At 43.7% G+C, this 15,078-nt stretch overlaps 1 protein-coding gene across 2 annotated transcripts in view; it reads right to left on the bottom strand.

The window, feature by feature from the left end:
• Positions 1 to 3,760: 3,760 nt before the first annotated feature.
• rangap1a (RAN GTPase activating protein 1a) overlaps positions 3,761 to 15,078 on the bottom strand; it is a 34,219-nt gene continuing 22,901 nt past the window's right edge. Inside the window, exons 10-16 of one of the 2 annotated variants that reach the window (XM_056288032.1) lie at positions 14,779 to 14,863; positions 12,974 to 13,100; positions 12,410 to 12,526; positions 9,394 to 9,499; positions 9,197 to 9,285; positions 8,722 to 8,886; positions 3,761 to 4,771 (exon numbers count right to left, since the gene is read on the bottom strand). In XM_056288032.1, coding sequence (XP_056144007.1) covers positions 8,761 to 8,886; positions 9,197 to 9,285; positions 9,394 to 9,499; positions 12,410 to 12,526; positions 12,974 to 13,100; positions 14,779 to 14,863 — 650 coding nt within the window. In that variant the 3' untranslated portion in view covers positions 3,761 to 4,771; positions 8,722 to 8,760. The remainder of the gene's footprint in view (positions 4,772 to 8,721; positions 8,887 to 9,196; positions 9,286 to 9,393; positions 9,500 to 12,409; positions 12,527 to 12,973; positions 13,101 to 14,778; positions 14,864 to 15,078) is intronic. The other variant, XM_056288031.1, reaches the window with a different exon arrangement.

Genomic DNA, 15,078 nt, shown 5'->3' with positions numbered 1-15,078 from the left:
GGGGGGGGGGCTAAAAAACACAATTTCAGGCCAGGATGGAATGAATGTGTCTGAACTCCATGTAGAGAGGCCGAAGAAGCTTTTAAGAACTGGGTTATATCAGGAAAAGCTAGGCATGGCCCAGGGTATGAACACAAGAAACACGCAAACGCTTGATTTAAACATGCTGTACGCTTTAATAAAAGAAATGAAGAGGGCATGAGGATAAACTTCATGGCCAAACAGCTACAGCAAAATAATGCCTATGAATTCTGGAAAGCAGATAAGATGATCAATAACAGTACGATGGGAGTCTGGGTGGCGTGGCGGTCTATTCCGTTGACTACCAACACGGGGATTGCCAGTTCAAATCCCCGCGTTACCTCCGGCTTGGTCAGGCGTCCCTACAGACACAATTGGCCGTGTCTGCGGGTGGGAAGCTGGATGTGGGTATATGTCCTGGTCGCTGCACTAGCGCCTCCTCTGGTTGGTTGGGGGTGCCTGTTCGGGGGGAAGGGGGAGCTGGGGGGGAGTGGCATGAGGCGACTCCACATGTATCGGAGAAGGCATGTGGTAGTCTGCAGCCCTCCCCGGATCGGCAGAGGGTGTGGAGCAGTGACCGGGACTGCTCAGAAGAGTGGGCTAATTGGCTGGATACAATTGGGGAGAAAAGGGGGGGGGAATAACAGTAAGATGCCCTTGCCATCCAGTATTGATGGGGTTACTGAGTCTGAAAAATGTTGCTGAACTGTGGAGAAAAAATTATAAGGGATATTTTTAACTGTGTTAACTGTGTTTCTAACAATGATGGTGTGGTTATTAGACCTGATGAAGTGTGCCATGCCACTGAGAAATTGGCAGTGAACAAAGCACATGGCCTTGACCAAATAACAGCAGAACATCTGAAGCATGCTAGCCAAACAATCTCAGTGTTACTCGCAGTGTGGTTTTAAGAATAAACATGGCAGATTTGTGCACCGAAGGAAGTTGTTAGTAAGTTTAGAAGACATAATACTACAAAATTGACTGAGTTAGTCATGGTAAATTGTTTGTTTAACTACGAGAGCGAGGGGTCCCACCATATTTAATAAGGATATTGTTTTGTTTTGCCCCTCCCCCCCCTTTTCTCCCAATTGTACTTGGCCAATTATCCTATTTTTCCGAGCTGTCCCGGTCACTGCTCCACCCCCTCTGCCGATCCGGGGAGGGCTGCAGACTCCCACATGCTTCCTCCGATACATGTGGAGTCACCAGCCGCTTCTTTTCACCTGCCAGTGAGGAGTTTCACCAGGGGGATCACGCTATTCCCCGCAGTTCCTCCTCCCCCCTCAGGCATCCTGACCGACCAGAGGAGGCACTAGTGCAGCGACCAGGACACATACCCACATTCGGCTTCCCACCCACAGACACGGCCAATTGTGTCTGTAGGGACGCCCGACCAAGCCGGAGGTAACATGGGGATTTGAACTGGCAGTCCTCGTGTTGGTAGACAATGGAATAGACCGCTATGCTACCTGGACGCCCAATTAATAAGGATCTTGCACTTTTGGTATTCGCATCAAACCATGCAAGCTAGATGGGGTAAGAGTATCTCTGGACTCTTCCTAGTGACCAATGGGGGGGTTAGATAAGGTGGAATACTGTCACCTGTTCACTTCAATCTGTATATGGATGATCGTTCTAAAAAGTTAAGTGTGTAAGCCTGTATGTATGGGGAATAGTCTCATTAACCATCTGATATACGCTGGTGACTTAGTTGTCCTGTTTTCTTATAGTGCTGGCTTGCAGCAACTGCTCAGGTTATGGTGTGCACTGTGACATTAAATTTAACTCTAAAAAGAGTTTTGACATGATTGCTAAAACCAAGGAAGATCAGAAACATAATTTTCCTTCATTCTTTATGGCAGACCGAGCGCTAAATGTGGTGAACAAAGCTATCCGGGTCATATCATCAGTGAAGATGACGTTGTGCAGCGCCAATGTTGCAAAATGTATGCACACGCCAATATACTGGTGCACAAATTTCATGTGTACAGATGTTAAAACAACCCTTTTTAAAGCCTACTGTACTCCACTCATTCCAGCTCACTTGTGGTGGTTATAGTAGGCAAAAATGAAAATGAACAGGTGGCATTTAATGATGCACTCACAATTTTGCTCAAGCTCCCAAAATGGACAAGTGCAAGTTATATGTTTGTGACTAGTAATGTTCCCACATTTCATGCTGTGTTTAGGAATTTCATGTACAAATTTGTGTCGATTAATTAAAAAAATGTAATCATAATGGCCCTAACTAACCTTACTTCTCTTGTTTTTGGAAACATTGGAACAAATGTCTATGTGTTTTAATCACTGTGAACTGCAATGATTATATCTTTGTGTTGTTGTCCTCGTATTGTATTGTTTTTTTAATACTGATATGGACCCATGTGAATGATTTCGCTTCCGGTGTGGAAAGATGGTGGCGTGAATTCATGTTTGCAGCGGCCTCACCCAATACCGGTGTGGGAAGATGGCGGCGCGAATTCACGTTTGCAGCAACCTCACCCAGTACCGTCCATGCAGTGTCTTTGTCCACGTCTGCGTCTTAGTTTTGTCTTCGTTTGATGGCTGGGAGAACTGGCACTGGATTGGCCTGTATCCTGTGGGCCCAGGGACCACGGCCCTGCCTGGAGCCTTGCCCCAGAAAGTAACACCGAGGGCGGTCTGAAAGGACACAGAAGCGGGGGAGGCTAAGTTAACTGCTAGCCCGTGCAGACTGGCAGTTCCAATAATAGTAGGGTGTTCTGGCGGCAGCCTCGCCTGGTGTTGACTGTGGTGTTTTTTGGTGTTGTCGTGGGGAGGTGTGTTGAGGGTGTCTGGCTGGGAGAGCTGGTGTTGAATCAATCGGCTGAGGGAGCCTGGTCTGCTGCATCCGGTGGGCCCAGAACTGTGCCCCAAGAGGAAACACAGAGGTTAGTCTGACAGGACGCGGAAGCGGGGCAGGCTAAGCTAACTGCTAGCCCATGCAGACCGGCAGTTCTGACAGTCGTCCTGGCTGGTGTTCGTTTCCCTGGACAGCGATTTTTTTAGTTTGGATATATGTGTTAGTTTGGTTATGTGTTTTTGTCTTTGTGTTGCACTGCTGTGGGCTAGGGGAAATATTTGTCATTTCATCTCATGTACTTGTGCACATGAAATGAAATGACAGCGTTGCTGATTCCCGAAATAAAAGTTAAATTGAATTGATTTTTAAAATTACTTCACCTTTGGTAAAGTCGGACACAATTCAATGTGCTAAACAAGACAAGCTCATCATTTACAAAAACCCAACTGTCCAATAGAAGGAAACACCACTGAATGACAGGAAAAGTTTGTAATTAATGGATCCTTTCTGTCTAAAGACAAATTCTGGAAGGAAAGACCAGAGTAATCTTAAAATTGTGTAACTAGTATGCACGTCTGTCTAACTAGTATGCACGCAGCTTAGATTTGTGTAGTGTAAGAAACATCCCCCCCTGTTTGGAAAGAGTTGGGAGTGGGATATGTCATGAAAGCAAAAGGTACTATGCTTAAATTAAAATGACCACAGGCATGGGTGCAAGTCCATGAATACTGGGATGGCATCCAGCGCTTTACCTGTGCCTCCATCCATAGGGTAGTGGTTGTGTCAGGGAGGGCATCCGACTTAAAATGTTGCCAAATCATTATGCGGATTGACAAGACCGCCATCGGTGCTGTGCCCTTAAATTAAAGCCGTTATTTGCTGTATGAAAAGATAATATGCACCCGCAACTGTGAAATTATTTTATTTGGAGCACATATCTAAAGCATATCTCATTCAAGCCTTGCCTGTAAAACATTACAACTTAATCAAAAACAAAAATTTGCATGTGCCAACTGCAAGAGATGTTGAATCGAAGCACTGAATTGAACTTTGGTCAGGCAAGTTGAGATATCTTTGCAGCCAGCACCTGGTTAAAATCCAAGATAAGCAATGTACACATATTTTGTCCCTTTTGATTGAACTTTTGTAATCCACAATCTATGTCAATAGTGTATTCAGCAGCCAATGTTATGTATATTTTTTGTTTTACAATTTAAGGTTTTTATACTATTTTCATATTGAATAATAGACAACTACAAAAAGGGTCAACCTGAAAAAGAAAATTGAAGGGCTAACGTTTTAGTCACAGATCAGGCCACAGAGTAAAGAAACCAGTGGAAGCGGGTTTCATAAAGACTATTTCTTTATACTGCAAAAATGCTTAATGCCTGAAACAAGAATTAAAAGGAGAGATCCCTTGAAGATCATTCTTTAAAAGAATTGGGTTTTTTTTCTTATTAACTTGACTTGGAGGGAGATTTCCTATCTTTACTAATGTCCAATGTGTGCATACATGTTGTGCAATATAACACTCCAGTCAGTTAGTCCACCCTGTAAAAATAAAGTTCACTTCAAACACACAAAGCTGATATGATCCATCAGAATCAGGCGTCCTGTTTGGTGATGGGAGTTGGAAAGGACAATGGTGGGACAGGGAGGTGGCGTTTGTTAACGGTAGTCCATCCTTAAGTACAGCTCTGCTGTGTGCCCTTTAATTTCCATATGTGCAGGATTCCATAGGTCCATGGGTATGTAAACTCTCCTTGTGTAGGGTAAGAATATTGTTGTTCAGTTCATATTAAGTCCAGTCTGTGTTTATGTGTGCTCATGTTCTCATGTGGTCCTCAGCTCTCAGACCTGACCCTCTGAAGTGTGGACTGGAGGGTGTTTTTGGCACTGCCGCACGACTCCAGGGCCTTGTTGTTTCTATGGGTCAAAAAACAAAAACACTCTTAAGCAGTATTCATGTAAAAGTTCTCAGAAAAACCAACGCTGTTGTTTTAAGTTTTTACAGCCTACAGCCAGTCAGGGTGGGTGGGGGTATGAACAATAGTTATACAATAATACAGCTTGTATGCAATAACAGTTGTATTATTGTAAAATCCAACAAATTATTCTTTGAATTTGGGTTGAAAATTTTCCTATGCCTCCCACAATCCTTATATCCAGGAAAAGATGGATGTTATTGCCCTGGGATTATATAGCGACCACAGTTGGGGCCGATCCGATCCAATATCGGTATCGGGTGCCAATACTGATGAAATTCACTCATCAGATATCGAACTGGCGTTACCGATCCACGACCGATCCAGATCAGGGACAATTTCTTGTCATTTCATGTACTTGCGTACACAAAAGAGACAAAATTTCGTTCCCCCCACCCAGCAGTGCAACACAAAAGACAAAAACACATAGCCAAAACTTCCCAAAAACAGAGAACAAAGCAAAAAAAACCCCCCCACAAAACAGTTAACAGCACAGTCCACCCAGTGCAACAGTCCAAAAATTCCACTGTCCAGAGAACGAACGCCAGCCAGGATGACCGTCAGAACTGCCGGTCCGCATTCTGTAGAATCTAGTCAGATTCTATAGTCTGATGTTTTTATGAATTATAAACATGTAGTAATGCAAATTTAAGCCCATAGCAAATGTGGTATATGAAAGTTCAGGTAGTATGAAGTGTTTTGAGTGTGGGGACGTGGAACAGAAGCGCTTTGCTTGCCCGCATAGAGAGTGGGAAGCAGAGGATACGGAAGCCGCTGACCAGGCAGCTGAAATGGGGGGAGCAGCGAGGAGACGGTGAAGTAACAAGGCCAATGGACATGGGAAAACAAGTGAAATTCCACGAAATGTGCGCCTGGATTCTCCTAAAATCTACAGTAATTCGGAGAAAGCTAAAATGTCCATAGATGACGTAACTGTATCAGAGGGACTCAGTGTGTGTGTGTGTGTGGAGTTAGTGGTGCTGCTGCATAGCCTCCCTGGTGCACGAGGTGCAGTGATGGTGAGAAGGTGGCGGCGGACTGGCCTGTCACCGAAAGCTAGGAGAAGAAGGATGACAATATTATCATCCTCCTTCCCCTAGCACTTGGTGACGACAAGTGACAGGACATCTTCCATTGCTTTATCAAGATTATTTTCACAATTTGATTTAATTGAGGCTTGGGAGAGAGAGAGGAAAAAAAAAAAATCAACCACCAGACAGTACACATGGGTAAAGGTTTCAGGGGCCAGGGTCAGTGCTACCAGGCTAGACAGGGTGTATATCACCAGACACCATGTTTAGTCAGGAGCAACATATTTCCAGTTGGTTCTGAAGATCACCACTTAGTCAATGTTGTTTTATGTCTTTCACCAACAAAAAAATATAAATCTTTCTGGCACTTTAACATAAAATGACTACAGGATAGGTCTTTTTGTCTAAAAAAAAAGAAGAAGTATATTTTGGGTAATTTGAGGAAGAAAGAAGCACAGCTTGACTCTAAGTCAATTAACACGTTAAAGGTGTTGCCCTAGCAATTTGCACTCCTAGACCCATTTGTATGTGAAGCCGACTTACACTACAGTTCAAATAAATTGCTATGGAACAAATTCAACTTTTAATGCATTTTTGTATATTTTTTGCTCTTTCACTAAGGAGTGCTGTGTGGTTTACAAAAGCCTCATGTAACCTTACACATAATAATAATAATGATGATAATAATAGTAATCAAGAAAAAAGAGCTCTGGTATTAGCTCTGGTATTGGTAGACATCCAAATTCAGCTATCCGAATCGGAACTGGAAAAAAAAAAGTGGATCTGTGCACCTCTAATAGCGACTGTATATGTTTTCTGTTCTTCTGGAAAAGGACCATTGTAAGCTTTGCATCATACACCGATCAGCCAAAACATTAAAACCACCTGCCTAATATTGTGTAGGTCCCCCCTCGTGCTACCAAAACAGCCCTGACCCCTTCGAGGCATGGACTCTACAAGACCTCTGAAGGTGTCCTCTGGTATCTGGCACCAGGACGTTAGCAGCAGATCCTTTAAGTCCTGTAGTTGCGAGATGGTGCCTCCATGGACCGGACTTGTTTTTGCAGCACATGCCACAGATGCTCGATCAGATTGGGATCTGGGGAATTTGAAGGCCCAAGGCAACACTTTGAACTATTTGTCATGTTGCTCAAATCATTCCTGAACAATTTTTGCAGTGTGGCAGGGTGCATTATCCTGCTGAAAGAGGCCTCTGCCATCAGGGAATACCGTTGCCATGAAGGGGTGTACTTGGTCTGCAACAATGTTTAGATAGGTGGTACCTGTCTAAGGAACATCCACATGAATGTCAGGGCCTCTGCCTGCTTGCCTTCTTCCGATAGTGTATCCTGGTGCCATCTCTCCCCCAGGTGAATGACGCACACGCAATTGGTTGACCACATGATAGGTGCTTTCGGTGGTGGATAGGGATCATCATGGGCACTCTGACTGGTCTACGGCTATGCAGGCCCATGCACAGCAAGCTGCAATGCACTGTGAGTTCTGACACCCATCTATGGTAACTATTATTAACTTTTTCAGCAATTTGATCTAGGGTAGCTCTTCTGTGGGATCAGACCAGACAGACTAGCCTTTCCTCCCCACGCGCATCGGTGAGCCTTGTTGCTGGTTCACCGGCTGTCCTTCTTTGGACCACTTTTAGTAGGTTGTGAAGGCAAATTGTCTGCCATATAATCATATATGGTGTTTGCTTACTTTTAACCTTTGACCATGTTTAACTTTAGTCTATATTGCTTAGATAGATGCTTAAAGTTCGTATGTAACAGAACAAGGCTAGTGTTATTAAATGTCTTCTCCATGTGAACAAATAAAGGCCTATTGTTAACTATTAGCTGATAGCAGACAAATATGAGAAATTCACTGAGTGTAGCAAAGTCTGTACACAATAATTGGAGAAACAGCTTTGGTGGGACGTGAGCTGGAAAACATGAGATGAGGAGGACAGATAACTGCCCTATAAGAGACTGTAGTGTACTGATTGGCGCGTACTTCAGTGTCTATGCTTTGTGTGCATGTTCATGAGCCTATTAAGTGTGACAATAAAAGATTTTTGTCTTGCTCCTCATTTATTGTCAGAGTAGAATTAAATAATTGCCAAGACATAGGTACTGACCACTGCATACCGGGAACACCCCACAAGATCGGCAGTTTTGGAGATGCTCTGACCCAGTTGTCTAGCCATCACAATTTGGCCCTTGTCACAGTCGCTCAGATCCTTATATGCTTGCCCATTTTTCCTGCTTCCAACTCATCAACGTCAAGAACTGACTGTTAACTTGTTGCCTAATATATACCAACCCTTGACAGGTGCCACTGTAACGCAATAATATTCACTTACCTGTCAGTGATTTTAATGTTTTGGCTGATCGGTGTACAATGAGAAGAAAGCCACTGTATTTTGTCAATGTACCTTACAACAAATTGTATTTTTTGAATGAAATGTTCTCTGCATTTAACCCATCCTATTGTATAGGAGAAGTGGGCAGCTGCAGTGCCTGAGGACCAACTCAAATTCTTTTCTCCATTACTTGGGTCAGGGCCACAAGCAGGAGTATTAACCCTAACATGCATGTCTTTTTGATGCATGTCTTTTAGACAGTAGGAAATCGAAAAAAATGTTCAGTGAAACTGATTGCTGAGTTGACAGACTGTAATTCTCACATTCCATAAATTTATGGAAAAATCCCAGCAACACACCTAATAATGAACATAACTGTATTTGTGATATGTATGCACTCTAGTCACTACTATACCCACCACGTGCATATACAGTACATTTATGAGTGTGCATTATCCTTGAAGGTGACAGTCATGTTTAATCTACAATGAGAGGGGATACCTGGGAGCTGCCTGCTGTCTGTCTCATTCAGTCACGCCCTTACCGGGACATGAAGGCCTCCAGCACAGCCACATTCTCTTTGGGGAAGTAGTCTTGTTGAACAATGTGCTCCAATACCTGGAGGTGCCCAGGCACCACACGCACAGGCTTTACCTTGTCCTCACTCTGGACAAGGAGGGATGATGGGAAGGAAAAGTTGAGAGTGGGGAGAGTTGTGCAGAAGGGGTTGGAGACAAAACAGTTTGGAATGAAAAATTGGAATAATTGCAAGGAAGGAATAAGAGAAGAGGACATGGATGAATTGAGAGTTATATTGAGGATGGGATAAAAAGGGAGCAGTCAGAAGCAGAGAAAAAAAAAGATGAGTAAATTGTCAGGAAGGGAGGGCAATGTGCCCACAATTTGACAAGTTATACTAATGTCAGCTTTCTCCAGAGGTAGAGACATATATATATATGATATCAATCAAGCATACCTTGATCAGTCCAAGCAACACTAGCAAAGATGATACAAAACTGTAACCCTGAAAAGTAGGCGTGGCAAAAGCTTTCTTCAGAACTGCATCTGAGAGAGAGAGAGGGGGAAAAAACAGCTTCAAATAGGAAGTTGGGCTTTTCCACCAGTCAGTTTGTCAGACATTAAAGCAGTGTAGAGATAAAGACACTCTCTCACCAATACTGTCCAACACTGCATTCTTAATGTCCTCGTCATCTTCTTTGTACACAGATGAGATCTTTAGGAAGGCCTCAGCCATCTTCGCAGGGTCTGACACATCCACCTAGACCAAGAAAAAGACAGAAAGTCTTCTTCCACCATATAAAAACACACAAAAAACCCCTACAGCAGCGGTCGGGAACCTATGGCTCGCGAGCCATATATGGCTCTTCCGGTGACGGCATATGGCTCCCAGACAATTTTGAGTTGAAAATTATTTTTTTTTTCAAAAAAATCAGTTTGGAACTGATTTTAAAATACTTGTGATATTTCTTAATAATACTGTGTCATTTTAAAGTAAACAGAAATTAGTTTTGAAGATAAGTTTCACGGGTCACCCGTGGGTCGGGTCGGGAACCAATGGCTCGCGAGCATTTCCGGGTCATTGTAAAGGTGAAGAAATCAATTTTATCAGATAGCCAACTAGTTTATCCGCTTCAACCCTTGTAACGGAAAAGATGGCGAAAAGAAAAAAAGACGATGATTACCGTGCATTCCAGGCTGCGTGGACAGAGGAATTTGCATTTGTGGAGAGAGCAGGATCTGCGGTATGTCTAATATGCAATGATAAAATTGCATCGATGAAACGGTCAAATATAAAGCGGCACTTCGATACGCACCATGCTTCATTTGCATCGAAATATCCAGCGGGGGACAGCAGGAAAAGGGCATGCGAGGAGCTACAGCGGAGAGTGCAGACGAGTCAGCAGCAACTACGTGTGTGGACCAAGCAAGGTGACGGGAATTCCGCTAGCTTTGCGGGGGCTTTGGCAATAGTAAGGAATGGAAAGTCATTCACAGATGGCGAGTATGCCAAAACATTCATGCTTGATGTGGCCAATGAACTGTTTGATGACTTCCCAAATAAAGACAAGATAATCAAACGAATAAAAGACATGCCCCTGTCAGCAAGAACTGTGCACGATCGTAGCAATCAAGTCGAGGAAACACAAATTAAGGACATAAACGCCGGGACATACTTTTCTCTCGCGTTAGATGAGTCAACAGACGTTAGCCATCTATCTCAGTGCAGTATCATTGCCAGGTATGCTGCAGGTGACACACTGCGTGAGGAAAGCTTGGCTGTTTTGCCAATGAAAGGGACAACAAGAGGAGAGGATTTATTCATGTCTTTCATGGAGTTTGCTAAAGAAAAAAAACTACCGATGGATAAACTTATTTCTGTCTGTACTGATGGTGCACCCTGTATGTTGGGAAAGAACAAAGGATTTGTAGCGCTTCTCCGTGAACATGAAAAGAGAGCCATCCTAAGTTTTCATTGCATCCTGCACCAGGAGGCGCTTTGCGCTCAGACGTGTAGCCAGGAGCTTGGCGAGGTGATGTCTCTGGTCATTCGAGTGGTCAACTTTATTGTTGCCCGAGCTTTAAATGATCGCCAGTTTAAAGCTCTGTTAGAAGAAGTTGGGAATCATTATCCCGGTCTGCTTTTACACAGCAACGTGCGTTGGTTGTCAAGGGGGAAGGTGCTCAGCCGTTTTGCAGCTTGCCTGAGTGAAATCCGGACTTTTCTTGAAATGAAAGGCGTCAAGCATCCTGAGCTAAACACTGACTGGCTCCTGCAGTTTCACTATCTCGTGGACATAACTGGCCATCTGAACCAGCTCAATGTGAAAATGCAAGGTATTGGAAATACAATCTCATCCCTTCAACAAGCAGTGTTTGCATTTGAAAGCAAGCTGGAAGTCTTTCTCAGGGACATTGAAACAGGTCGTCTTCTGCACTTTGAAAGACTGTAACAATTTAGAGATGCATGCTTAGCAAGTGACTCCACTCAACATCTGGATCTCCAGCAGCTAGCTGGCTTTACGTTCAATCTCCTGCAGTCATTCAAAGCACGTTTTGGAGAATTTCGTGCGCGCACTGGTCTTTTCAAGTTCATCACTCATCCACATGAGTGTGCAGTGGACAAAATCGACCTGACATGCATCCCCGGGGTCTCTATCGGAGACTTTGAGCTGGAAGTTGCTGACCTGAAGGCATCAGACATGTGGATGAGTAAGTTCAAGTCACTTAATGGAGAGTTGGAAAGTCTTGCGCGACAGCGAGCAGAGCTGGCGAGGGAACACAAGTGGACAGAAATTAAAAATCTTCAACCTGAAGACCAGCTGATTCTTAAAACTTGGAACGAGCTTCCTGTGACATACCACACAATGCAGCGTGTGAGTATTGCCGTATTGACCATGTTTGGCTCTACATATGCATGTGAACAGTCTTTCTCGCATATGAGGAACATTAAGACCAACCTACGCTCACGTTTAACTGATGGAAGCCTCAACGCCTGCATGAAGCTCAACCTCACCACGTATGAACCAGACTACAAGGCCATCAGCAAAACCATGCAGCACCAGAAGTCGCATTAAAAGTAAGACATATTTAATTTATTATACGTTAAAAATACTATATGGCTCTCAATGAAATATATTTAGAAATATTTGGCTTTTATGGCTCTCCCAGTCAAAAAGGTTCCCGACCCCTGCCCTACAGGGTAAAAGGGTAATCATATCCTTATATCATATTAACATCAAGGTCCTTGTTGAACATGTCCACTTTTTTTCTATCTAGGCATTGTTTCATCAAGTGTACGCCTGTGGTACACCTATCCATCCTGGAAGAGGGCTCTCTCCTCTAATGTTTTTCCTGAGTTTCCTCCCATTTTTTTCCTGAGCACTTTTGCTTCATTCAAATCCTTTTTATCCATTTTTAGAGAATGTAATGTGAATAAATGACCGTAACTTTGATTTAGGGCTATAAAAAACTCAACAAAGAGGGAAAAAGCCTCTCTCCCACGGTGGAATACCATCCCAAATGTTACATTTGCATCCCCAAACTCTATTGTGCAGTTCACACAAATGGGTCACTGTAGTTAAAAAAAAATTCCACTGTAGTTACAGCAGCTAACTTCAGAAAGGCATGTTTATATTTGCGTGTATACACACACATCCCCTATACATACCTGCTGTTCGATGAGCAGGGCTCTCTTGGCGCCCAGTTTAAGCAGCTTGTCTGGGGAGGGGAAGCAGAGGAAGGAGGAGACATCCGGGGGCCGGGAGGCTGGTGTAGGGGTAGAAACCTGGGAGGGATGATTTGGGCGGGCGGGAATAGGTCAGCTAATACCATGACATTAAATATACAGACTATGAAACTAATGTTGCCTTTAAAATAGTCTGAAGGATAGATGGTTAAAGAGGACAGATGTAATAAATGTTCAACATCTCTGGGTATTCTTAAGGGATTCAAATTTCGCAACACACATGCTCCTAAAAGTACATTTGTGATATTAAGGAAAAAAGTAAGATGTACAACTTTTCATTCAGACTCCACTTCAGTAGTTTTTACAGATCATACTTCTATACAGCTCTTCAGCTTTTATTTTTTTCAACTCATATGAGCACATACACAGCTTAGAAAATAAATATCCATGAGCCATGACCTAAGGTCAAGCATGACAGCTCTTCCAAATAGCAACACTGACTAGAAACTAATAGGACCATGAAAGAGCAACCCTTATTTAGCAGACCTTGTTCCCAGTGTTTTCCTCTTCTACTTCCTCCTCCTCCTCCTCCTCTAACTCTTCCTCATCCAACTCATCATCTTCATCATCTTCATCATCGTCATCCTCATCTTCCAGCTCACCCTCGTCGTCACTGCAGCAAATCAGCATATAGGTTACTTCTAAGGACTGTTTCTACTGTGAAATGCCATCTTTTTAATCACACGGTTCCAGATGTTGAACAGGCAGACTGTAAGGTGCTCCAGTGTGGAAGAACCAATTATCCTTAGCTCCTGTCACTAAATTATTATTTTTTATTTTATCCCCCCCCCTTATTTTCTCCCCAATTGTATCCGGCCAATTACCCCACTCTTCCGAGCTGGGGAGGGCTGTAGACTACCACATGCCTCCTCCAATACATGTGGCGTCGCCAGCTGCTTCTTTTCACCTGACAGTGAGGAGTTTCGCCAGGGGACATTGCGCGTGGGAGAATCCCGCTATTCCCCCCAGTTCCCCCTCCCCCCTGAACAGGCATCCCGACTGACCAGAGGAGGCGCTAGTGCAGCAATGAGGACACATACCCACATCCGGCTTCCCACCCAGACACAGCTAATTGTGTCAGTAGGGATGCCCGACCAAGCCGGAGGTAATAGAGGGATTCAAACCGGCGATCCCCGTGGCGGTAGGCAACGGACTAGACCGCTATGCTACCCGGACGCACCTCCTGTCACTAAATTATTGAGAGAAACTATGACAAAGATTTGTTTTTGGGTTATATGCATGGTTTTTATATTGTTTTAGCTGTTTCATGTCTATTTTGTTCCTTATCAGGGATTTGGTTTTATCTGCTCTGGCCCAGGATCATATATCATATCAAGTAGGGACCGAATACCAATACACCTGTGAGCCATTTTAGGTTCCTCCCAACATTTATTGTTACATTTCAGGGCTTATCTAAACATTAGGTGTATTTATGTTAGCAAAATCTTTAACTTGGAGATAGAAGACAATTTTCAGGACTGTAGCTTTAAGGACATTTAGAATGATATAAGTATTTTGATTACATTTCAATTATATTTTGAAGAGCAGCACTGAAAGACCCTTAAAGGGGGCATTTACCCTGCTTACTAGGGTTCCACATGTTCAAAATGAATGTAAAACTCAAACTTAGCTGTCACCTATTATCTGCTCAGGATCCAAAGTTCAGAACATCTTTTCAGAGAGAACAAAAATATATAAAATCCAATAAACTAGTTATTAAAAGCATTATTTAGGGCAACAGTGTTAGAACAGGGGTTGTCATAGCGTAATTATGATCTTTAGAATAATCCAGAGTTGGGTGTCTGGGTAGTGTAGCGGTCTATTCCGTTGCCTACCAACACGGGGATCGCCGGTTCGAATCCCCATGTTACCGCTGGCTTGGTTAGGCAACCCTACAGACACAATTGGCCGTGTCTGCGGGTGGGGAGCCAAATGTGGGTACGTGTCCTGGTCGCTGCACTAGCGCCTCCTCTGGTCGGTCAGGGCACCTGTTCAGGGGGGAGGGGGAACTGGGGGGAATAGCGTGATCCCCCCACGCACTACATCCTCCAGGCAAAACTCCTCACTGTCAGGTGAAAAGAAGCGGCTGGCGACTCCACATGTATCAAAGGAGACGTGGTAGTCTGTAGCCCTCCCCGAATTGGCAGAGGGGGTGGAGCAGCAACAAGGACAGCTCGGAAGAGTGGGGTAATTGGCCAAGTACAACTGGGGAGAGAAAGAAAAAAAAAAAAGGGGGGGGGGCAAAAAAAAATTAAAAATAATAATGCAGAGTGAATGCACGAGGCCATTACCTGAGGGAGCCAAGTAGGTCTCCCATATTTATGCCATCCATGGTTTCCCGTAGGGCCTCGCAGCCCTCCTCCCCTAAACAGTTTCCTAAGGAAATGGAAACACAGGAAAATGTTAAATAGTGCAAATTATGTAAAAATGAACCAAAGGAACATACATATAAATTAAATTCAAAATAAACAAATTTGAAGACAGAGTACTGTATATATTGCTTGTGTGATTACGTCACCTTTTGCAACTTAATGGTGTAGTACGTAGTGGCTCACATCCAACAAAGTACACAGCATTTTGTATGACATATC

This window comes from Lampris incognitus, chromosome 10 (assembly GCF_029633865.1).
Source record: "Lampris incognitus isolate fLamInc1 chromosome 10, fLamInc1.hap2, whole genome shotgun sequence".
Classification (NCBI taxonomy): domain Eukaryota; kingdom Metazoa; phylum Chordata; class Actinopteri; order Lampriformes; family Lampridae; genus Lampris; species Lampris incognitus.
This window is presented reverse-complemented; position numbering and strand designations above follow the sequence as displayed.